At 46.5% G+C, this 26,699-nt stretch overlaps 1 protein-coding gene across 1 annotated transcript; it reads right to left on the bottom strand.

Moving 5' to 3' along the window:
• Positions 1 to 10,046: 10,046 nt before the first annotated feature.
• Positions 10,047 to 11,432, bottom strand: F5147DRAFT_841983 (uncharacterized protein; the record flags this gene model as incomplete). Its single annotated transcript, XM_041444414.1, has 6 exons — positions 10,047 to 10,444; positions 10,508 to 10,741; positions 10,819 to 11,105; positions 11,160 to 11,228; positions 11,283 to 11,359; positions 11,407 to 11,432. 6 exons carry the CDS (start codon positions 11,430 to 11,432, stop codon positions 10,130 to 10,132), a joined length of 1,008 nt encoding a protein of 335 aa, XP_041284453.1. The 3' UTR covers positions 10,047 to 10,129.
• Positions 11,433 to 26,699: the final 15,267 nt, after the last annotated feature.

Here is a 26,699-nt window from a genome sequence, read left to right as displayed (position 1 = left end):
GTTCTCCCTCCGAGTCAAGGCCCCACACCTCAGGCGGAAGAAGTTGATCGGTAATCTCTTTGCCAAGAAGAGCTCTTGCGGTCTTCATGATGGGTTCATTTCCTGTACTGCAACGTGCGTGAGAAGGATCGACGAGAAACTACCAGTCAGACCATACGCTAGGACGATAACGTCTGCTGAAGCTTAGAGCCGTCTTTAAACGTGATCCCGTCTTTGTCGAAGTGACTAATGTCTTGGCCTTGCTTTACCTACACGCATATCGCGACCGTCAGCTACAGCCCCTCAGAAAATAGATACAAGTCATACCTTGACTCTGCCTTCGATGATTAGCTTACCACAGCCAATGTCAAGCACTGTGTATTAATTGCAATGTCGCCCGTCTCGGAACCAATCTAAACGCACTAGTTCCTGATCCAAGACGGCTAAACAAAAATCCTTCTATCCCAACCTCGCCACTACCGGGTGAAACTTCCCAAGTTAAGTTGAATCCAGCCTGGCGCAGACCGTCGTGGAGTTCCTGATCCAACATCTTCATGTGTCGGATCCCACCTGATTTTGTCAGTTGCAGGAGGAAGGCTAGAGGCATTGAATTGCCGCGGAAATCCAGTTCCTCGATAGGGGTGCTATTGGGGTAAAGTGACTTGAAGCGAGTTTTCTCCATGGCAGCAGAGGATACAACACATGTGGCGCTTCTTTGGACCAACGTTACCTTTTTCCTTCTTATGAAAATATGACTTTAGTGTATTCCAATCCATAGACGTACCTCAGCGGCACCGTGTGCTACGAAATCTTGACATATATCCGCGCTAGCATTGCCCTAACGGTCTCGTGAGTACGCACGCAGTATAAAAGTGCACAGATACGACTTACCGCACCCACAACGATGACACGTTTGCCTCGGAACTGCTCCGCATCCTTATGGAAGTCAGAATGATACAAGGCTCCTTGGAATTCATCTATTCCACTCCAGGTAGGAATGTGAGGGCTCCCGCTTCCTGTGGCGAGGATCAAGTGCTTTGGATTGAGGATCACTTTCTGATCTCCATGCTGTACTTCTACAGTCCATCTTGCGGATAATGACTCATATGTTGGAATTGAGGTTATGGTACTGGAGAGCCAGGTCCACAATTCCTGATTAACAGCGTATGACTCCAGGAAATCGGCCAATTTCCCCTTAGGAATGTACTTTGGGAAGTTTATCCTAACATTGTTCAGATATGCGATACCTTTGGACCGTGGGAAGCACTTACGGATAGGGACTGTAAAGTACTGTATATTCATTAGCACCAAGCCTGTGAAGAGATAATAAGACGTACTGGAGCTTTGAGACGCGGGAGTATGCAACGTAAGATTGGGGTACCTGTGTTTTGCATTATTTAATAACGAAGATATAGATATACTATCGTTCATGCATACCGTTGCCTCCAGCAGTCTCCGACACGCGCATCTTTCTCGATTATAAGTGCACGGATCCCCAACATACGTAGCCGCGCAGCACACATAAGGCCAGATTGACCACCACCAACTTCTTATAACTCGTCCAAAACACTACGATTATCGAAAGAAACGGCACACGATTAAAACAGTGGGATCCGCCTCGATCGCACGGCAATTTTGCAGTCAACATCCTCCGCCCACGTTTTTCGCGACTCCTCATATAAACTTGTTGGTTTGGGGGAGACTCTTTGTGCCCGACGAGGTCCTGCATGTTTGTGAAAAGAGTTAAAGCCTTCCACTTCTTATCGGCATCCTGCATCAGACGGAAGAAACCTCGTCCGAGCGCAGCCGGATTCGTAATACTAAAGGTGAAAGCACCTTGTACTCCTTCGATGCCTGGTAACTTGAATGGTGAAGGCGCATTGATAGTGTGATCGTCTATCTTGAAGTCACGGAGACTAGAATACTCAAGTCGCGACTTTCCGTCAACAACCTGCGAGAGAAATTCGCGTATTTTTTCTAGACCTGATAGTGTTCTGTGATTCCAAGAAAAACATAGGAGATCTGAGGGTACTTATAAGCTAGTGCGCCTCACTTGCTTGGACAAGCACTGACCTCTGAACCACCCGTCCGGAAGGAAATGGTTCACAAATGACACAGTGTCTCCAGTGGACGATGCGACCTCTAGGCTTTTGAGCCAATCGGTGGAAATTGAGTGAAGGTCCTCTGAAGCCATGTCGGTATACGGGCAGATAGTAGAGGGTGAGTATATCCTACTAGTACGCGGATGTATAAACTTAGAACTCTGAACGAAGAAGATTCTCCAGCTTACACCGCACGATACTACTGTAACGCCACGACATGGATACTCAATTGGCTAGCCTGAACGGCATGACAGTGCCCAAATGGACAGTGCTAGGTAACTAGGATGCATTTAGCCCTTGGCTGATCATGAAGATGAAACTGAAGAGTATACAAAGTAACAAACCACCAGCGCTGGCAATCAAATTCAGAATCCAATAGTCGAAGTAAACAAGTGTTCAATTTTGAGGGAACGAGTTTCCTGACAATATGGTATGTGCATAATGGGCACTTGAAAGGAGACGATAGAATGGAAGGGGTCGAGTGCCGCAGACGCGTAATACCAGTGAACACTGCAGCAGAAAGAGGCATTAGGTGCAAATTATTATATAATTTACAGGAGGTAAGTATTTCATTTTCAATTTATTTTCACTTGTTTGAGCGCTTATCTGGTCGCTGTCGCTTCTATGGGCGTCCGCTCTATTCGCTTATTTTGTAAGTAATCCATCGACTGCCAGCAGCATCCCTCTTGAACAACTTTCTCTTCTGGCTTTATAGGACAATATCGCCAAGGAGAAGTTGTTATCTATCAACTCCGAGTCAGATCGACAGCCTGAGGGCATCAGATGGAATCACGCGAGTTCGCAGGGGCCAGGGTGTGATGCTGATGAACTTGTCGATACTAGAAGAAGAAAACGGAACACCTATGAAATGGAGCAGAGACTGCTTTAGAGGATGATGGACCTGCGAGAGACGATTTAAGCTCAATTTATCCAACCTTGCCCATCTATCCACCGTCCAGAAGTAAAAAAAAGCTCTCTGGTACGTGACGGGAAACACATTGAATCGTCGTACTTCCCAGAACTGTCCGAAGGTTTGAGAGTGCGACCTCAATAAGATGGAAAGAGCATATTTTAGTTTTTCTTGTAAAGTCAAGAAAACTGAAATATGCTCTGGCCCTTACGACGTTCGCGGACTTTCGCGACGCGACCTGGTGCTTGAGGAAGAGACGAGGAAGCAGAGCCCATTGAGAACCCAGGCGGCCAGGCCCGTGATGCTGATTGAGGATTCCTTAGTGCGGGATGGGTGGAGCATACGCGTGAGCCCAGAATAGATGCGAAGGGTTGATGATACAGGGCGCACGCAGATGCGGTCTTGTGGGGAATCACATCAGCAGGACTCCCACGGTAGTGCAACAAACGTACCGTTATCGTGCGTGGGAAAGATAAAGTCCTCCCTGAGAGACCGCAGTACTTGGTAGAATAAAACTGGGGTATAAAAAAAATGATCGACATTAAAAATGGTTCCGGCATAGCGGCAAATCGAACTCGACCATGGTCATTGCAGGAGGTATTTCAATTTATTTTCACATGTTTGAGCGCTTATCTAGTCGCTGTCGCTTCGCTATTAGGCGTCCGCTCTGTTCGCTTATTTTGTGGGGAGTGGAAGTAATCTATCGACCAGCTGCCAGCAGCATCCCTCTTGAACAACTTTCTCTTCTGAAAGGCAGTGAGACTGAAGGAGCATCGCATAGAGTATTTATATAGAATTCTAGTAAGCCAGTGTACTTAATTATGTACAGTACATATGTCGTATGGCGGAGCAACTACATATATAACTCTACTCTAAATATCAGTGACTTCAAGCTCGTTATATTCTATTGCGTAATGTGCTGAACCTACCACTTCATGATCAAACTTTGTGTTGAGCAAATAAATTCTATCCTTTTCAACCCACACGTCTGCTAACTCGCCGGATTCGAACTTTCGGTCCAATATGACCTCGACATAAGGCAGGGACGTTATCAAGTTCTTCACAGGCCTGCCAGTCCATTCGACGAATTTTGGTATCGTAGATGGTTCTTTCACCACTCGTCCCAGACCCCGCCTGTTCGTCACAGCTAGCGGGCTGAAGTCCAAATGTGTAATATATACTCCGCGTCACCTGAGGCTGACGTGCCGACTGACAATGCTTGCAAGACTCGATTCCCGCTAACGTGAACTCTGGATTCACCTGAGAGCTCGAAAATACGAGTATTTGAAGGGCCCCAGCGTTCCCACGGAACTGGCGTTGCTGCTGCTATTCCTTTAAGGTTGAAGAAAATCCTCGTGGAAATGACGAAGGTCTGACCCGCTCCCGTGGTGATGCATAGAAGCTGGTTTTGGGGATCTGAAGTGTACATGGCTTGTTGGGCTTGTAGCTGTGGGGAGCTATCGATATGATCCATCGGAAGGAAGCACTGTATATACAGAGATAGGACCGGCATCAGGAAGCACGCCAGCAATTGTGGCGTCTGGGACATATCCTCGATCGAATAGAGCATCAAACGGTCGGCGGCAACGAGCAACCTATTGTTTCCGAGAAAGCAAAAATCAATCGGGCTTGGTAAGAAATTCGTGCCACTGAGGACGCTCTAGATGGCGAATCAGCACTCAGCCGTCGAGTCTTTCAAATGTTTTCTGGCTATGACTTACATTAGATGTCGCTGAGTGTTGCCAGTCCCAAATATGTAGCTGCCACATCTCATCGAATGGATGCGCAAAGGAGCGCCGCAAAGCAATATGCCTCCCAAATCCCTTGAGCTTGGCACTTTCTGTAACAAAGCATTTGTCCTTGGACGCGGGCAGCATCGACAAAAACAATGTCCGTCCAGCAGCTTGGGGATGAATGCCATCCTTATCCAGGACTCCAAGGTCGATGTAGAGTGTCTCGTCGTTCGATTCGAGTGTAGCATCAATGACGGAATACGCGGTGGCGATCAGGTTTTGTGCTGGATCCATGAACACATCGAGGTGGCCTGAGTCAGGAACTGAAAATAATGTTCCTGGAGACCAGTTGCGCTTGACTGTTTTTTGTGAGGACTTTGGCAGTATCGGAATGATTGTAGCCATGTCTTCTTCTTGATCCCACAAGTAGATATGCCCATCTGCGACAAACTGCTTGTTAGAGTGCATGTTCTTTGGTAGAGAGACTGTTTCGAAAGAGTGGGGGTCGACTTTGAACCATGCGTGAGCTTTGTCCCTCAAGAGTTGTAGGCGCTTGGAAACAGGGATGCTAACATTGTCCGTATTGGAAATATGGAGCAACCGTTGGCCACTGAGTTCAACGATGTACTGAAGCTCGGAAGAGGACATGTACATCTGGCAAAGGGCCTTAGATACCTGCAAGACGATTATCGTAAGTATAAAAGTCCATATAGGACAACAATAGCATGACCACAATCATAAATTGGGCTCACGGATGTACAACGAAGGATATCTTGGCAAGAAAGAGAGCTCAAAATGTTGAGCTGTAGTTCTCTAGGAATAGACAAAAACCCTGCGTTAGGTTTCATCTCGTGGCTCATAAATATCTTAACAAGGTGAGATGGGCAACTAGTCTCGACTAGATACGGTTGAAAGATGCGAGCACCTGCATATACCAAGCATACAAGAGTGGAGCCTTGACTTGGAGCGGCGTTTGGAATTGAAGGATTACTAAGCTAAAGGTCCTTCATACTTATGCAATAACCCGAACAAACGTCATTGAATATCTCATAAATCTGAGCAGTTGGTTCGAAAAGATCGATTCCTTTGTTCACGATGATGGTGGGAGAGCGTTATACACAAGAAGGTCACCTCCAGCCGCAGCCCCCGTCTGCTCTCATCTGCAAGGCATTTACCCTGACCCGTCTCAATGAAGGACGTAGCATTGGAAACTTCAATAAAACCAAAAATAGATGCTGAAGAACCGTCAGTGAGTAAGACAATGTATCACTCAGGCTGGTTATGCACTTACTACTATACTATTTACCCGCTATGATCATGTCTGCCGCAGTAATAGCTTGCTACTGCACAAATCATCGGCCACCCTGCCCCCAAGCTGGTTATGCAGACCGTAATAATGACATGTGTGACCTGTCATTGTTTTCGTGTGAACCAGATTACACAGTCACTGGTTGCGAATGTGACGTACTGATACTACATCGCGATCCCTTGTATCATATGGCTTTTCAAACTAATCCCCACTTCAAGTTGCAGGTCCTACATAGCTGAAAAGTTGTTAATGAATGTACGTGACAAGTTCTTGATCTTTTCAAACCGTTCTGACATCGACATCTCAGTGACGCTACACGGTCTAGCCAAGCTCAGTGATTGCAGCCGAGTACTGCCAGGCTTTTTCGATGGTTGAGTCGTCTGCATTTCTTGACCAGTTCTTGGTCTGACCTCTGCGCTCAGTGCTTTTCAGCAAGCAGACCCATCCTCGTTGTTCTACACATAGCCCACACCGTACTCCCTCTCCTCTGTGAAACCACGTGCGCCCGTCGGCGACTTTTCATCGCTCTTCAACCACACTCGCTCCAATACCGATAGAGCAACCGAATTCCAGCAATGCTCAAGGCGGTCTACCTTCTCTCATTGTCGTCCTCATATTATTGAAGTTGTTACGGTACAGGACAGAAAGGTATGTCTTTGCATGCGCTTCCAACTGTTGTGGACAATGGTCTCTGTCCAGGCACTGGTTGTTGCTCGGCGGCCAGAACATGACAAGCTGAAATGAACACAGCAACATCACAGCCAGTCGGATTGCAAAGCCCAGGCGCCTTCATCGTAATGTCACTCTGCCTCCGCCTCGCCGTCGGAAACTTTGTATTCGCAAAGATATTTGAATACTCAAATAACACCGGAGGAACTGCCAGATATATAGCACCGAAGCTATCTTGTGAGTCAGAATTGAATATTGAATTCCTGCATGTAGGTTGTTTCGTGAGCAACGCGTTATGCGCGCCACTATCTCAAAAGATGGGCCTGTAGACTCACCAGCAATCCCTGCCATACAAGCCCTTTCATTCCATTATTTTTGTGGGCTTCGCTCGCAAGCATAGTCAAGATATGTTGTAACAATCGAACGCTGATCATGTCTTCCCCGACCCGTGAGCAAGAGTCGATTGGGTACAAGGTGTTATGCACCTACCTGGCGGACGGCGCATAATATGACTCACTTCGGAATGTGGGATGTAAAGACCAGAGACACAGCCCTGGAGATGTCTCTGTGGGTGATTTATTCACCCGATAACACAACATTTGCGATGAGCGGTCCGATAGTTACCCCATCCAGCTAGATGCATCTGCTGCTGCGGCACTGCTACAAGCCTATAAGAGCCGGAAGCAATATACACATAGCGATAGGAGACACAGCATAATCGACGGCGATTTACTAATTCCCCATGGTCATAAGGTCGATTGCATGATATATGATTTGCTAACCCACCCCTCAAATCATGGCTCCTGCAGTCGATGGTCACTTTGCTATCATCGCCGGCATTTCTCTTTCCTTTGTCGCCGTCAAGGTACTGGGGCGGTTCATCACAAAGCGACAGAATAGTCCTTCTCTTCCCCCTGGCCCAGTGCCGCTCCCACTGTTAGGGAACGTCTTATCCGTTGACGCTCAGGAGCCTTGGCTGACTTACACCGAATGGGGTGCTGCGTATGGTACGTGAACAAATAGTATAGGGTATATGCACTGCAGACCATTATATCAGGGGACTTGGTCTTCGTGCAAATCATAGACGAGAAAATGGTCGTGGTCAATTCTCAGCACACTGCAGAAGCCTTACTGGACAAGCGTTCTCGGATTTACTCTGATCGGCCTTACCTAGCCACACTCGAGCCGTGCGTTCTTTGAGTATTCTTCTATTCAACCAGTCTGAGGCTCTTGCAGGTATGGTTTGTCAATCAACTTTGGTTTCATGGGTTATGGTGATGAATGGCGTCTCTGCCGACGACTCTTCCACCAAACTTTCCGTTCCGAGTCTGCAGTGAAATTCCTCCCAATGCAGATCAGGCGTGCTCATGAAATGGTCAACAACCTAGTCAATGACCCTCAACATTATCATGACCACTTCGCAACGTCAGTAAATTATCTTTATAGATTGAACGGTTATTTACCTGTTTACAGATTCTCGTTATCTGTTGTGATGTCAACTGTATATGGCCACGATGCCAGTGCTCGTGATGATCCTCTTGTGCAGAACGTGGTAAAGGCACTGATTCCGGGCCTGGCCGTGTTGACCCCAGAAAGAGCATTGATGCTTAAGACCTTCCCTTTCTGTGAGAACTCAACTTTCCTAGCTGAGAGAACGTTAACATGACATGCACTTTTGTGGAATCTAGTGTTAAAATTACCTGACTGGTGTTGGGGATCATCGATCAAGCGTACTGCTCAATCTTCGACCGAGCGCATCAATGAAATGGCCAACGCACCATTTCGATATGTGCAACAGCACATGGTAGGTATTTATTTTTCTCTTGGATCCAGACATTGGTTCGACCCTTGCCAAGGCAGACAGTTCGATCCTCGTTCGATCTTCGATGGTTGCAGAAAATTTGCGACGGATGGAAACGCAAGAGGAGGTATCCAATCCTGCATTCGAGAGTGCCTTAAAGAAAGCAGCTACTGCTGCTACTATGGGTAAGTGAGCTTTTGTACAAGCAACGTTATGCTCTCGACATAAACCTATATCACACAGGTTCATATGAGACGGTATGTGGGTAATTCCATCATGTCATCCGCTCCTTATCCTCGTTACAGACTTCGGCAATCTTGATGGTCTTTGTTTTGGCCATGGTATTGTATCCAGATGTTCAGAAGCGCGCACAAGCGGAAATCGACTCAGTGGTTGGAAGAGAACGGCTGCCAACGTTCGAGGACAGAGCATCATTACCCTACATTGATGCACTTGTGCGAGAGACTTTCCGATGGCAGCCCATTGGACCCCTTGGTATTCTTCCCTGCCAAGTGATCTGGCCTGTACTGAAGATGATCTCATAGGCATACCACATGCCACCTCGAGTGATGACATATACGATGGCTATTTCATTCCAAAAGGTCCGCTGTTGTCGTCCCATCAACACAATGATTATTTATAATACCGTACATCAGGCACAATCATCACGTACAACACATGGTCCGATATGTTCCTCCCAGCCTTTTGTAACACTGACTTGATTTTAGGAGCATTACACGGGATGAAAAGCGGTACCCCGACGCATCTCGCTTTATACCAGAGAGGTTTATCGACGTTGATGGCGCGTTAACAGGTGATGACCCCGCACAATACACCTTCGGCTTTGGCCGGCGTGCATGTCCTGGTTCGTTAAGTTACTTTGACTCTATAAGAAATTTGTTGACAGATAGACTTTACTCAGGGAGGTATACCGCTGATGCCTCTGTGTGGTCTGCCATTGTGACTATGTTGGCCACATTGGATATTTCTTCTGCCAAAGATGACCAGGGCAAATTGATCAGCTTTACTCCCACGTTCACCACGGGAGTGGTTCGGTACTTGACTCCCTCGTGTCGTTCTACCCTCTTGTCACTAACAGCTTCGTTACTTCAGCTGTCCTGCGATCTTCCCTTGCAGTATCTCAGCACGGTCTCGCACCCATTCAGACCTTGTGGACTGTTGGCAAACTGCCGAGTTTTGACATCAACGTCGCACTTCAAATTTGCGCGCTAGGAAGACCGAATGAATGTACAGTTCTAGGAAGCGCTTGCACCGGAGCTTTCTCTCCTTCTAACGTCTAACTTTGGGAACAGCTTGTTTGTATACGAGACAATATATAATACGATATCGAGATTGATACGATGCAGATACTATTCATGTCGAAATGTTGATGACCCGTGCTTCGCAGCTACAATATCTCCAGCATCCTGACATTCATCATGTCATCAACAACAGAAGTCATGTCCCTCACTTGTGCGATGGTATTGTTATCCGAAGCAATTCTCTTATACTCCCAGCCATGCTATTGCGCTAGCAAAAGTGCGCCAAAAGGACGAACAAGGCGAACGAGCAACCTCAACCCTCTGGTTACCAGCTCGTCATCTCCAGGCTCAGCAGACCAATTATCTACGCTCTGCGACTCGTCTGTAAAGTCCTCGAGATCATGCCGATTGCATGGATGAATGAGCAGGGATGCATGGCAGAGTCTTGTATGAGGAAATGTTGGCTGGGAGGCAACTGTTGAAGTGTCTTCCTTCTCCGTAGATTATAGGAATGTAGATGCCGAATATTCCAAACAGGGTCTTCATCCCGCGCAGTGACACGCATTGATGCCCATTGAAGTTTCTCTCTGGCATCTCTCGTCCCCGGGCGGAAGGCGAGGAGCGCCTGCGCATTTATGCCAGTTGAATGCTCCAGCTCCTCCATAATACTGACAGGCTCCTTGTAGTTGCGTGAGCGGTCGTCGAAATATAGGGTTCAATTAGCTTGGTAGAAGAGAATGACTTTCGGGGCCAGGAGTTCTGGAATACTCCATGCTCGCGTGTTCCAAGCACTGTTTGCGAGCGCGCCCGACTTTGATGAAGGAACATCCGATAGGTAAACAATGGTGAGTGCTGAGCGCTGAGCAGTGATACCGGATGAACATGGAGTGGTCTGAAACATTGAGCTCGACAGTGTCGAGCCGGTCGATGCAGCACGTATCGCTCCACGCCCAACGATGCCCCGCATCGCGAGCAGCTTTGCGGAATTTCTGTAACTTCACTATGGTTCCAGCCGGGTCCAAATCGTATATGGTCTTGTGCTGAATGTCATACAGCGTTGGCTCCTGGGTTTCCCATCTGTGCGATAACATGACCCTCGAAGTACTGCACGACCGCTTCTTTGATGGGCCGCGTTTGGACTGGCACGTGTATCACTGATGAATGTGAAAGCTCTTTATACTCTTTACTTCCCATAAATGCGTTGATCTGCGCATCTTGATTGCACAAACGTCCAGTAGAGGTGTTGATTAGACGAAATGGAGCGTTCTCCAGTTGGACGTGAATGGCTAGTCGAATAGCATCTTCTACTTCAGATTGACTGACGTATTGGCGGTGTAGCTCTGCAAAAATGTCAGTCGTTTTCAAGTCATGCACATTGATGTCATGAAGCGTACGCGACAAGGCGTTGACAGGATGATCATGACTGGTAGATACACCGACACCACCATGCGGGGAAGGAGAACCTTAAAAGTCGTGTAAGTCGCTGATCACAAAGGCGTCATGGATGTGCAACCCACGCGTGGCTGTGATTACAGTCTTTGGTGGTAGAGTAGCCTCGGCGTTGGAAGAGACAGTCAGTACTGGGGACAGGGGCCTATTTGTAAATGTTTAGTAGAAACCGGGTCTCGATCAGACTCCTACCCATCGGCAGTGTGTTGAGAGTACATCCGAGTGCCGCCACACAAACCAAATACGACCAACAATAATTCAAACAGCGCAACTTTGGACTCTAACACACTTGGCCGACTGGCACAAGTTGTAGTGGCGCAAAGGTTGTATCTATTTGTCCCTCCAAAAAATACCTTCGAAATAGTCGCCTAGTGTTTTATTTAACAGTGTGACCTTCTGTGACACAACACATATCCATTTCGAGTCTTTTGAGTTAACCTTAGCATTGCGATGTCAGCCCGTCAATTCAAAGTACCAAATTTGACCGATATGAAGATGGTCATTCACAGTACATTCGGTATCACCCCCTGTACTTGGCAACTTCGGTCGGCTTTGCATCAGCTTGAGAAGAAAAATGTCTTTACTATTTCTCCGACTGGCTCAGGCAAAACATTCACGTTCTGGATCCCCCTTCTATTCAACAACAATGGAATTTGTTGAGAATAACAAGCCGAGCTCACCCTTAGTTGATAAGCCGAAGGTAGCGGAACTTTGGAGTGTCTGAGATCGTCGGAGAGTAAAGAGAATATAATGATTCATCTGTCTGGAGCTAAAAAGGCAAAAGAAATGTGGGATCAGCTAAAGCTCGTGAAAGAGTCGCGAGGCAAACAAGCGATTACCACATGGAGGCGCAAGTTCTATAGAACTTTCGCCGATGATGACAAAGATATCCCAACACATGTCAAGCACATGAGGGAGATCCAGGAGACCCTGCATATGATGGGAAGTTTAGTAGCAGAAGACAACTTCTGCACAGTACTTATCTCATCTTTGCCCGAGTCTTGGGACACCTTCACGACGATGTATCAAAACAGGATAGGTGACGCGACAGCGATTACTTCGCATGAGTTAATCTCCCTAATAATGGAGGAGAATGCGCGAAGGAAGGAAAAGCTCAATGGTAAAGGAAAAGGAAAAGAGAGTGCGCTCACTATGAAGGAAAAGAATCCGAAAAAGAAGAGAGAAAGGAAGGAAATGAAGAGATGCGGAGTATGCAAGAAGTCCGGTCACCTTGAAAAGGACTGCTGGTTCAAGGACAAGCAGACCAAATGCTCCAACTGCCATAAGAGCGGGCACACTATTGAAACGTGCTGGAGCAAGGGTGGCAGACAGGCGGGTGCAGGACCGTCAAAGCCTCCTTTTAAGCGCGCAAGGAAAGACAACGTGAATGTCGTTGAAGACATTGTCGAAGATGCGCAATATTATGAGGAGGATGTCGCTTTTGTCGGCGACGATATGGAAGAGGTCATCGATGAACAAAATGATGGACTTCAAACCGAGGCAAATTATAGCCAAGGTAAAGCAGCGAAGTTGATCACATGCGATTGGCTTGCTGACTCAGGCACCACATCACACATCACGAAGATTAAATCTGCATTAACGGATTATGTTCCATTAAAATCCCATAAGGTTACAGGTATTAGTAACCAGTCTATTAAGGCTGAAGGGCGAGGAATGGTTGAACTTGTGAGCAGTGTAGGTAAACAAAAGATAAGGTGCAAATTAAAAAATGTATTGTATGTACTGACTGCAACAAATAACCTTGTGTCTATGATCCGTCTAGACAGAGAGGGAGGACGTGCAATTATGGGAAATGGCAGGATAACTCTAAAAGCATAAGGAGGACACATAATAGCCAAAGGAGAGCTACAAAACGGGTTATATTTATTAAAAAATACCCGAGCGCAACTAAATAAAACAATCAAAAGTTATAATGCTCGTGAAAATATACCCGCAGATTGGCTCACCTGGCACAAAAGATATGGCCATGTAGCCTATAGCGGCCTCAGATGCCTATATAGAGAAGGATTAGTAGAAGGAATGGAAGTATTAGACGATAACTCACCTATGCCACAGTGCGAAGCTTGTATCCAAGCAAAGCATGCGAGAAGTTCATTCCCGCATGCAAAAGACGAACATTCCAAATCACTCGGCGAATTAACGCATAGTGATGTCTGGGGACCAGCGCGGGTACAATCTGTTGGTGGATCAAGATATTATATATCCTTCACCGACGACTGCTCCTGAAGGTGCAGCGTCGAATTTATGAAGAATAAAAATGAAGCGTCCACCAAAGTAAAACAGTATGCGACATACCTAAAGAAATGTTGGACAGACCAACCAAAAAGGTTCTGAGTTGACAATGGAACAGAATATATCAATAATGATCTAATAACATGGTGTAAAAATGAGGGGATAGAACTTCAGACGACAGCACCTTACTCACCAGAGCAAAATGGCGTGTCTGAAAGACAAAACAGAATGTTAGCGGAGCTTGCATGAGCAATGCTAATAGGAAAGGACTTACCGGAGTCTTTATGGGCGGAAGCGGTATCACATGCTGCATATATAAGAAATCACGCGCCTGCACGAGCGCTACAAGGCGTGACGCCAGAACAACTATGGAATGGTAAAAAACCGAATATAACTCACCTACAGGAGTTTGGTGCGCCAGTATATGTGCTCCAAGAGGGCACAAATCAATCGAAAATGAGCCCAAGATCTGTAAAACAAATCTTTGTTGGATTTGCGGATGGGCCAAAAGCAATTAAATATTATAATACACGGACGCACCAAATACGCGTATCAAGGAACTATAAGTTCCTAGATAACATTGCGCAAGTACATGATGTGCAGCACGAGGGGGAGTTAGAAGGGAAAGACGCGCAGACATCACAAAACAGCGCTATATTACCTAAAGATGCCATAGAGGATCCTAAAGATCAAAATAAGCATGAAGATCTGAAGGGAGAAGACGAAAACAACTCAACTCTAAAGAGGAAACGTCCCCTGACAGATTCAGATGATATAGAACCGCCTAGAAGAACAAAGAGACAGACGGTAAGACAGGATTATCGCCAATTAAATGACCCAGAACCAGAATGGGCGTACCTTGCACATGAGAGACATGAGCTTGACAAAGAGCTCTATGAAGAGGAAGTAGTTCTAGCCGCCTACATGGCAAACGGCAGCTTCGAACCACATGAGCCAAGTCACTAAAGGATGCGCAAGCGTCAGATGAGTGGCCAAAGTGGGAAGAAGCGGTACGAACCGAACTCGCTCAATTAGAACAAATGGGTACATGGGAATTGGTTGACCCCCCAAAAGATCACACCTTAGTAGGAAATAAATGGGTCCTACCTAGTAAAGAAAACAAACAAAGAAGGGGAAATAATCAAATACAAGGCACGGTTGGTAGCCAAAGGGTACTCACAGATACCGGGCATGGATTTCACAGATACTTTTTCACCAGTTGTGCATCTAGAAACAATACATTCAGTAATGTCCACAGCCGCATCCCTCGATTGGGAAGTACAGCAGATGGACGTAAAAGGAGCGTACCTAAACGGCGTACTCAAAGAAGAAGTATACATGAAACAGCCCGAAGGCTATGATGATGGAACTGGCCGAGTATGCCGATTAAAGAAGACCCTTTATGGCCTTAAACAATCGGGTAGAGAATGGAACCTTGAACTAAATGGACGCCTAACAAAATTGGATTCAGACGACTAAAGTCGGATCCATGCACTTACATCAGAGAATCCAAAAAAGGGACGGAAATAATAACCATCTGGGTTGATGACCTGTTGCTATTCGCAGACCATTCGAGTCTGATGGATCGATTAAAAGAGCAACTAAAGAGTATACTCGATATTACTGACCTTGGAGAACCGAAAAAGATTGTTGGGATCGAAATAACGCGAGATAGACCAAACAGGTCGATTAAACTCTTGCAAACAAAATATATCGAATTGATCCTGCAAAAACAAGGTCTAGAGTTGAGTAATTCAGTAGGTATGCCATTAGATCCAAAAATTATGCTCGAAAAAGAAGCAACAGACCAGGAAGGCAACTGGAGTAATACTTATGCGTCACTGATCGGATCGCTGATGTATTTGGCCATAGCAACGCGTCCAGATATCGCATATGCTATTCAAAGACTTAGCTCGTTTACTGCAAACCCAGGATTAACGCATTGGGTAGCAGCAAAACGTGTATTAAGATACTTAGCTGGAATGCGAAAACTTGGAATCAAGTACCAAGGGACCGGAAAACCTGATAAAGGGCAAATTCGAGTCGTCGGATGGTCGGATGCAGATTATGCGAACGATCCTAGAGACCGACTGTCAATATCAGGATATGTATTCAAACTGGGAGGAGGAGCTATTACCTGGAGTTCCAAAAAGCAAAACGCAGTATCCCTCTCATCGACAGAAGCAGAATACACTGCGATGGCACACGCAACACGTGAGGCCATATGGCTTCGGAACCTCTTTGAGGAATTAAACATACCTCAGGATGCTCCAACCGTTCTCCATGGCGATAACATGTCCGCGTTGGCAATTGCTAGAGACCCACAATATCATTCGAGGTCCAAGCACTTTGATGTAAAAGATCATTATATCAGGCAGAAAATACAAGATGGAGTAATCCACGAACAGTATTGCCGCACCAATGATATGGTGGCAGATGTTCTGACGAAGTCGTTACATAAGCCGAAGCACTGCAAATTTGTCAGTGACTTAGGCATGACTTCGGCTTGAGGGGGAGTGTTGAGAATAACAAGCCGAGCTCACCCTTAGTTGATAAGCCGAAGGTAGCAGAACTTCGGAGTGTCTGAGATCGTCGGAGAGTAAAGAGAATATATAGGACTTAGGAGATATCCAGAAATTAATTTGTTCTATTCTCTCCTATTGGCGTCTATCTATCAGCCTCTGAATCTAAAACTATAACGTCAACTATAAGTCTTATAGCCTGTGAAACGATAGAATTATCCTCATAGTGATGCCTCTGAATATTCTTGGCGAGAAAATTCGTAACGAAGCAAAAACACTGGGCTTCCCGGCCTACAATCTTTCTGCAGAAAATGCTACCGATGAAGCTTTCAATGTGGGTGCATCACCTTTGATAGTCTACTTGCAAGACTCATTGTACAACAGTAGTTCATGCATGACATCGCTCATTTTATCACGAACTCGCTGACTACTATGCCTCATGTTCTCCTCGCACTGCACTGCTAATTCCCTTACAGTTTATTTATTTAATCAATATTATATTTCAATAATAATTATATCAAAGGTTTATTCAAATATGCCCGCGTCACACCTGGGTGCACTGGCGACTATTTCGAAGGTATTTTTTGGAGGGACAAATAGATACAACCTTTGCGCCACTACAACTTGTGCCAGTCAGCCAAGTGTGTTAGAGTCCAAAGTTGCGCTGTTTGAATTATTGTTGGTCGTATTTGGTTTGTGTGGCGGCACTCGGATGTACTCTCAACACACTGCCGATGGGTACTAGATGTCCACGGGAGTTCGCACCTTTTTGGCAAAACGGTTATTACTCTACATCGCACAAACAAACAAAAATAATTATTTGACAGTTCGATAGCGTGACATCGAAAGTACAACGTCTGCTAGTTTCTTTTTCGAAAATTGACGTGTTGAGTCCAGCGGAGAGTTACCGCGCAGAAAAGTGCATTTTCCCTAGAGTTCGCGCACTTCGTCACACTATGTCACACGTCTGCCGCAATGCCTTTTCACGCTCCGCAGAATTCGCACCGTTTAAATGTTGTGAAGTTGTGCATGTGTAAAGCATTTCGGCATTGCGGAGTTTTGATTACACGGTCTCTATGTAACGCTTTGGGCAGATTGTCACGTCTGGGGCTTATTTCTTTATCGCAGATGATCCTGACAAGCATGTGCCCCGAATAAATTTGTTTTAGTATTCTCTAATCATGTATATAACCATCTCACAATATTCCAGAATTATATGTGGAGATCTGACCTTTAGAGTGAGCCTTCTATGCCTCTCGCACTGATAAGTTGCCCATGGAACAAGATCTACTTCGATTTTCTTCAAAAAAAATATATGGGAGTGTGTATTATGTTTGGGCGAATCCAGATCTATCATGGATAAGGATTCTGTGCAGAATTGCGTGTGCTAGAGTCAATGCGCGGACTCTTGGGACACACGGACTCGTGGGACCATCTAGTAGGAGTCTGGGTCTCGATGCCATCTGACTCATCGAAACTCCGATCAGTGTATTCCGGTCGAACCTTTCACGAGTTCTACCTCCGCTTGAAAGCTTACAGGGCACTCTACCTGGACAGTCTGCGATTGAAGGCGAGAGTCCGATGATGCTGCGGAACCCTTGGTTTATCAGTTGTCTACTGTAACAGTCTGAGCTCAAACACGCTACTTCTACTCTACAGTTGCCTCGCTTTCCGTTCGCTCGGTCCAGATGGTGGATATATGCATGTATGTATCTCGATTGGTACTTTACTCTGCTATCCGTGTATCCTATGATGGGCTCAAACAGATCATTGCAAGGACACAAACCCGACGCACGATTTGCACTCACATGGGCGATGGCGCGGCTCCGATCAACGTATGTATGGATGCAATATCAGAATGTTGTGGTTCATGGCATTAACACTCAGCTCCGAATCTTTAATTCTCTACTCCGTGTCCCGGTTCAGCACACCTCATCTTCTTGCTATGTTCATTCGCGATAGAAGAACCATGAGTCGTGCGATTTATTCCTATTCCTTCTCCGTGGCCTAGATGGATAAAAGCGCATCTGAGCAACGATCAATTACAGTCATCTCAGACAAAGGAATTCCGCAAACACGTAGAATCAGCGGTCTGGGCGGGTTCATTGCTGGATGTGCCGGGTAATTGCAGCTTGCCGCCCGGTACGAGTGTGGGCGGGCAGATCACCGACTTCAAGTAGTGATACGACAAGAAATGGGTTTTGTCTACATAAACCTCGTCTAAAATATACTTTGAGACGCCATAACCAAAATAAATACGACGGATCCTCGACCAAATATCTCCTCCATGTGGAACACTCGGTAACTAATTCCTACACAGTACTGCTAGTTGGTACATGCACACGCTCCTGGAAGACAATTGAATTCATGCTAGTTTCTGCGTCGGATTCAGCCACGAGTTTGGCGTGATATTGTCGAACGCTAAGGATGAGGCGTGGTCCCAGCACAAACATCTGCACGGGTAATAAAATTGCCATACTAGCATTGAGTATCGCAGCTGCTACAGGATTCGCATTCTACAGAAATGATGAGCAGTAGTTACATGTAGATGTCAGTGACATGTTGGCGCACCTGGAACTCTGGAGAGAGAGTAACAAGCTGGAGGCATGAGACACCGGCAAAGCTAGCACATGCGAAACTTGAGCAGAAGACCATAAGCACATTCGCATTACAAGCTCACCTTGCAAAATAAAGCACGTGAGATTCCATCAGCACTCTGAAACAGTCCCCGATGGTCGATCCCGTCAATGGGCTGAGTCGTCGCAGGTCACGGAAGTGCTTTGCAGCGATCCAGACTGAAAGACACAGTGCGAGGACCTCCCAAACAGTGTTGAGCATCCAGACCATTGACACCAGAAGCTTGGAATCCCCCTCAAATACGACAGAGCACGTATGAATACCAGAGAGTATGAATTCCTCTGGTATTTGTCCAATGAGCTGTGTTCTTCAATTCAACAACTAAAGCTTACCCGATACGAAATGATACTTGAGTTCTGTGATCGCGATTGCTCCGCAGGCGATGTTTACAGCTAGGAAGATGATAACAAGGAAGATAAGCATCCTCCTAGATCTCTGATACATGGCATGCAAACGAGCAATCATGATGACTTGGATCATATTTCAGTCGAGTCGGTATCACTGAGGTATCGCAGCTGGGCAACTCACCGTCCAACATGGCAGTTATGACCACAGATGCCCCATTTATTGCATAGACTATGATATTGCCTGAAACACCCGATTAGCGGTCACTCTTGTACTAGGATAAAATTCTCCGACTCACACCTATTGAGTCATTATGTGGAGCCGAGTCCAATAGTCAAATCGCACTCACCCCTACAAATAAATGTATTCATTGGATAGGAATGAAATGATCGAGGAATACTCACTGCATCTGTCAACGGGACCAACGTGGTGGTTCCTGTGTGCCGCCGGTTAGAAGAATCGAACACGGTGCATATGAGACATACCCAGAATCCTAGCACTGAAAGATGGGCTATCAGTACACCAACTACTTCTTGGCCTTGATTAACATACACAGAAAATGGTATTCCAACATAGCGTGTCTAGAACATTTCGGAGTCAGCACAACCACGAACCATGCCATGGTATAACATGAGGCACGAACAACTAGGTACAGCACGGTCATGAGAGACCAGCGTTGCGTCTGTCATAAATGCATTGTTTTTGTTATGATATGGAACTCTGTGACTCACCCAAATGAGGTCAATCTACGACACCATTGTCAGCAAGTTGGGTGCTCCGGCGGCAATAGCATCAACCTACCTCTTGTGCGAGTGTTAATACTGAAAATATCATGAGAATATCAGCAATTTCAGGACACTGTGCTGCTCACCCCAATCGTATACCACCACGGAGGCTGCGGCAACTGCGAAGCCACAAGTCAATATAAAATCAAGACACAACCAACTGATATGGCGAACCCATCCAATAGCTGTACAAAACGGTGAAATTGATGAAGGGCCACCAACTGGGATTATTTGAGACTACAGTCATATTCGAGGATGTCGATGGGGGATGTTGGGTGTGTATGACGATCTAGCATTCATATAAGTACCAGCGGTCAGCTTGTTTTACCAAAATCGGCATGATGGTGATCGGCCTATTTGAAAGTAGAATTTGATTTGCACTACTGGAGGTACTGCCTGAATCTTCTCACGCGGGCGGTGAGGGTGTTCATTTGCGCACTTTTCTCTTATGATACCAGTTCACCTACTCCACAAACTAATTAATTTACCCTCCTCCTCGCGGGTACTACAACGTTCCATCTTTCAATATCCAGAACGTTCTCTAACCAGTACCCGGTCTTAATATCAAGAATACCACTCAATCTCCATTTGCAAGTTTGCACCGACTCGGCCTCACCAGATTCAAATCCACGTGTAAGTATCATACGTTCCGTTATTTGGCATAGCTCCAACTCAATTTCCGATCTGATAGTCCATTATACGACCCAATTTAGAGACCTTTAGAGCGTCTTTTTTACGATGTCGACAGCAACTTGAACGCCGTCTGCGCCTTCATCATCTTGTAAAAAATTACTTACATCTGCACAATCAAACCTGGGCCGACTCTCTGCTGTCATTAAATATTAATCCCTGCATGAACTGTGTTTACTTGGGACGGTGGTGTCGTCTTCTGTGACAGCCGCTATCCCTGCCTCACTTTGCGTTCATCATTCACACATGCCTCGAGACTCAATCTAGACCATCAACACAAGGTAACCATCAACACAGGCCACAAGGTAACCATCTTCCATCAATGATTCCACACATTTTTTTGTCTACAGATAACTGATGCATCAGTGATACTTTGTCGGGTGTGCTTTACTCCTCGCCCAGCACAGATAGTCCGCGTGCCGATCTGACACAGTATCAGCCGTCTAAGGTTTCACGACTCGCTGCCACTTCTTCTTTTGCTTTGCTCAGGTAGTGACATGACAGAGTCGATGTGATCTGATCAAAGTATGTATATCAAAATATTGTAGTCAGCGCCTTACTGATACTTTTCCAGGAGCGTTTGATACCTTCCGAGTCCTGACCTGACGCCCGCTTCCCATCTCTACTCTCCTCTCAGCACTTTTCATCTCCTTGCCATGCGCATTCATTCTTGACAGAGGCATATACTCATCTCGTAAGTCTGTTCTAAACTGTCATGCTCGATATCGTCGAATCATGTTTGAATAGACGTCGTTCAACGATTGATTGTGCCAGTAGCACCCAAAACAGAATGGACCTCGATCTGGTGTGACGCCCAATCACAATAATCCCTACCAATAGTTGCTGAGGACATTGACAGCCGACCTTCACCCTTCACGCACGACTCATTACTACTTCCCTACTGCCCAGATGGATGATATCGGGGTGGGCATACGTCTGGCTTGTTCCACTCTCATTCACGACCCTCAGTCATTCAGCATAAAGGGCTCGATTGACTCATGGACGCCATCGAAGGTGGACAGCGTGGAGAAGGGCCATCAGCGACGAGTCCATTTAGAGACTATCCAATAGCTTCCTATGCACGCCCTGAGTCATCCATGTAAGTCCCGAGCAAGACTCTGTCGTATCGTGTCACTGAGAATTCACTGGATTTAAGTAAACTCGAATAAATGAAACAAAGCCAGCCGCAAAAACTCGAAGTGGTAGCAAATCGGGGATCTGATTCCTGGTACATTTGACAGATACTCTCGACAAGTATGCCTGCTTGCTCTCCCTTCAAGTTTGTGTATCTGATGTATCCGATCGAAGCCTTATCTAGCCTATCTGATCATCCCACTCTTCTAATTCATCATGCGTCCATTCAGTATGGAGTTGGACTTTATCCGCCATAATCGAACATCCAAGCGTCGTATCCGAGCCTTCATATGGTCTTGTGCTGAATGTCGTACAGCGTTGGCTCCTGGGTTTCCCACTTGTGCGATAACATGACCCATCCGAAGTACTGCGCGACCGCTTCTTTGATGGGCTGCGTTTGGAGGGGCACGTGTGTCACTGATGAATGTAAAAACTCTTTATATTCTTTACTTTCCGTAAATGCGTTGATCTGCGCATCTTGATTGCACAAACATCCAGTAGAGGTGCTGATTAGACGAAGTGGAGTGTTCTCCAGTTGGGCATGGATGGCTAGTCGAATAGCATCTTCTACTTCAGATTGACTGACGTATTGGCGGTGTAGCTCTGCAAAAATGTCAGTCATTTTCAAGTTAGATGAGTCACGAAGCGTACGCGACAAGGCGTTAACAGGATGATCATCAATGGCATGATTGATAGATACACGACGCGGGGAAGGAGAACCTTAAAAGTCCGTGTAAGTTGCTGATCACAAAGGCGTCATGGATGTGCAACCCACGCGTGGCTGTGATTGCAGTCTTTGGTAGTAATTACAGGTACCGAGAAGCGCCTTGGCAAGGGAATGCATCTGTTACATCTGACTCATCGAAACTCCGATCGGTGTAACTGTTCCAGAGCCTCAACTTCATTGAAATTACTATGGGAAGTAGTTCGCTTCAAAGATGCTCACTTGCGATATTCTTGACTGCCATAATGCACCAGTGAGGTACAGCATCGCTATGGGTTGCTGTCACCGTCGCCTTTGTTCAAAACACCGAAGTCCTCCTTTTCACGATTGCCCCAAGAGCGAAGATGTTAGTCCAAGCCACTCTTTCATTTTCTTGCTCAATCAATGAATCTTAGGACTGGGATGCGTTTTGCAAAGCCTTCGTGAAGACAGAAACTTTTGAACTCGTGGCGCTTCAACAGCGCATCAATCCCATTCAGCTAGCGAACGTTGCGTCATCTCTTCGTAATGATATCCCGTGCACCATTCCAGCTCTCGTCGCAGCCACAGCCAACCGCCCTAAGCTTTCAAAGATGATGGGGGGAATGAACGTTCATCTCGATATCTTATTTGATGATAATGTCGTCTGGCTCGCTCGTATTCAACGAACAACTGCAGTCACACCTCCCCCAGCTGTGCAAAACCACATTTTGCTCAGTGAATTCGCAACATTGGTGTATCTTAACCGCATTGGAGTGCCAACTCCTGTCGTTCACGGATATGGCATAACAGCTGATTCAAACGGTGTCGGCGTCAACTATATCCTGATGGATAAGCTGCAAGCTTCCCCGCTTAGATGGTACGATTTAGGTTCCGACCAGCGTCGTCGGGTACTCCATCAACTAGCCAACATTTTCATCACACTAGATCATCATTCGTTTCGACAATCCGGTTCTATTGTTCAGCCGCATGCGTCTATCGGCGCATTTGCGGATCGCGTGATATTTGAACCGAATTATTCCCAGAAATTTGACCTACTGGGGCCGTTCACCAGCCTTCGCCAACACCTAGATCACACAATTGGTTGTTATCTTCGCCTCATCGAATCTTCTCGGTGGGCTGTCAGTGATCCTGTGACATCCTACCTCATATATCGCACTCTACTGGATGCCTATCCTCGCATCCTGTCAGCCGAATCGATGAACAGTGAAATTTTTTGTCTGCGCCATCAAGATGACAAAGGTGACCACATACTTGTCAACGACCAACTTGATGTCATTGGCATCATTGATTGGGAGTGGTCAAAAGTTGTTGCAAAACCATTCGCTTTTGCTGCGCCACTGATGCTATTGCCACTTGAATTCGATGATGGTAATAACCTGCTGTCACAGGACGAAGAGGAACTTGCGAGGATATTTGACTCGCTTGGCCGGTCAGATATGGCGTTGTGCGTTCGTCATGGACGTGCTTATAACCGAATCTCGTTCATCCTCGACAATGGTGATCGTCCCGAGGTATGCAAGCCACATATGAAGGGACTGTTTCAGTTGTTGGGAAACGAATCTTGGGAGTGGGAGACATGGCGTCCTGATGCTTTGCGAACGTATCAGTCCGAACATGCTCTTCAGGCTTTATTGGACAATCAAGTTCTGCACTAGCTGAGACCTCCCCGTTGTACATTGTAATCCTACCTGCTATTTGGTGTTGTAACGGACCTTATCGTGAATTGACACTCTACAAGTACAGAAGCAGTAACGTGGCCGCTCTTCATTTTTTCTGGTCTCGAATCGAGGCATTTTTTGCTGAGCATATTGGTGAGGAATTGAAATGACTCATTACCAACTCGGAGCTATGATAATACTTTTCCAGTACAATTGACATACAAATGGGCGGTCGAAGTCGAAGACATCTATGATATCAATCAATCACGCATCAAAATAGATGTGGCGAGTCGAAGCAGCTCATAATCGCTATTGGCAGAGTCTCACGTCCAATAAGAAAATGACTCGAGCTTGTGCAATTCCCACTGAGCGATCCAAAATGGTTCGGGGACCAGCGCTCAGTGATTGATGTGCAGGGCGCATCAGTACTTGATGGCAAATACGTTGGTCAGTGTGGGTCAACATTCCCAGCCGTACTCAAGGATGAGTACTACTGAGTCACCCACGAGATAGGAACATATGGCGATGGGAATACCTTGACCCAGGGCTCGAGTGGCGCACGGCAGAAACATTGGCACTGTCGAGGTGTGGCGTGCCCCACTCCGCTGCCATATAAATAATCTGATCAGTCCACCTGCATGAAGGCAGTTGTAACCCAGACTGATCTTGTTATCACTGTGATTCTCAACATCATACAAATCACTATGGCTGAGCGTTGTGCAGCTGAAGGTTGTACCAGTTGGGTTGTTAGCGCTAGTCGATACTGTGATCAGCGTAAGTGCACCTTCTGTTCCACTTGCAGTAATCATCTTCAAATATTGGGTCTTTTTGATAGACAGGCCCTCTGGAGCGCCGCGCGACCCTCAGATTCGCAAGACATGGAGGCCTATCTCATTTCAGCCTTATCAGCTTCGGGAAACTCGTCGGGTTAGCTCACTCCTTGACTAACCAATTTCCTTACGAGTTGACAATACGAATATAGGTATTAGCATGACCCCGCCAATGGCACTTGTAACATCTGCAGGATTGCTGCCAGTAATTTGTTCGTGCTTCTCGGGCTATTTGTGACAATGCATGAATGTTAACGCTACATTGTGTAGTGGGTCTTGTAGTGTCAGATTCTCCCGACCTCATAAAGAAATGAATGTTACCTTGTTTACCAAGGTCGTCACCCAGAGACATAATCGTGGATATCTTATGGGAGACGAGTTGTTGTACCAGTGGCAGAAAGGCGTTGATTTGAGACATCCATGGCCCGTGTCGGACGTGTGACAGATCATTCGATGTCATGATGGAGACCGCATGTAGAACTTCTATACATGGACTACACCACTTGAAGCTTGAGCATCCGTGATAGTATATGCCAGGTTGGTTGGCACGTTCCTAGCATGTGCACGTCCCGTACGACTGTAACGGTTCTTCTGGCACCCCGCGCATGAAAACCACTCGGAGGCTTTTGGCGCGCAGCGACTACACACCTTCTCCCCGCAGCTTCCGCATGTTCCGGAGAGTGTAGCAAACTTTTCTACTACCCCGTCATATTCATCCTCGGTGCTGTCATCCACATACAACGTTTCTTTAGCACAGTCACACACATCCGACGCTTCTTTAGCACATTCATCCACATCCGACGTTTCTTCAGCACAGTCATAGCAGAGGGTAGCACGGGAGCATCGTCTGCATCGGTCGATATATGTGCAAGAGGTGCAGAATGGCCTGTCACAGCGCGGACAACGTATAAAAATGCTGCTATCGTGCTCCGCACAGACATCACATGCCCACACTTTCTGACATGCACATGTGATACCACCACTGGTGCATTCCGGGCAGATCGCATTGCGCTTTGACCAACATAAGCGACCTGGGCATCTCCGCCCAGTAGCTTGCATTGGCCGCAAGAACGGTACTTGGGAGGGTGAACTTTAGCTGGTTGGGAGAAGATAGTCATCATATGCTGAAGGTAATTAAGACAGGATGCGCGAGAAACCGAAGGGATGTTAATGGGATGACCGATACACTTTCTTATATCCTTGGAACAGCACCAAGATTTGCACGCAGGACATTTCTCCAGCTCTCTCTTGGACCCCTGCTCTTCGAGGCACGGAAGGCATAAAACATTGTTTTCATGCCTAGCGCACCATACGATTGGGGGTTCGGAAGATTCACAGCAATTGGCCGACCGGCACGATAGAACCCTACAGTTTTTGCAGCGACCGATGGGGCATGAAGAGCATCCGATTCTACTGGTGTCTGTGCCACCAGCAGTCTCTTGCTGTGAAACACGCTGATGGTATTTCTAGAGTACTTGATTTGTATTATGATAGTGGATGAATACAAAGCAACGCCTACCTCCTTTTGCATCTGGTCCCATATCATCCTACGGCCAAAACTGCAGTCCCAATCTGGTGTCCACTCGATAGTAGCTGACCTCTGATGACGAACTCGCGAACGAACCAGGAGATATCCATCAGAACCGGGGCAAGCTCTCCAGGGAGCGAAATGCACGTGTTCTGTACCTTATCTTTGATCTGCATGTCCGAGTCATGCAGCGCAACATCAAAGCGTGCATCAGTCTGTGAGGAAAGGCGCAGATGGATGACGAGGCTTGATATTTCAGGAGGACCTCCTTTCTTGCGAGAGTGCGTATTCGAGGGTTGCGATGTGCTTTACTTCATCAATCGTGGAACTCGGTTCGTTTGATGTGTCTAAAACATGATAGACAGCCTTCATCACACGGTATACGTTCATCCACATT

This window comes from Suillus discolor, assembly GCF_016758755.1.
Source record: "Suillus discolor strain FC423 chromosome Unknown F5147scaffold_238, whole genome shotgun sequence".
NCBI lineage: Eukaryota > Fungi > Basidiomycota > Agaricomycetes > Boletales > Suillaceae > Suillus > Suillus discolor.
The sequence above is the reverse complement of the archived record's forward strand: the minus strand, read 5'-3'. Positions and strand labels throughout refer to the sequence as shown.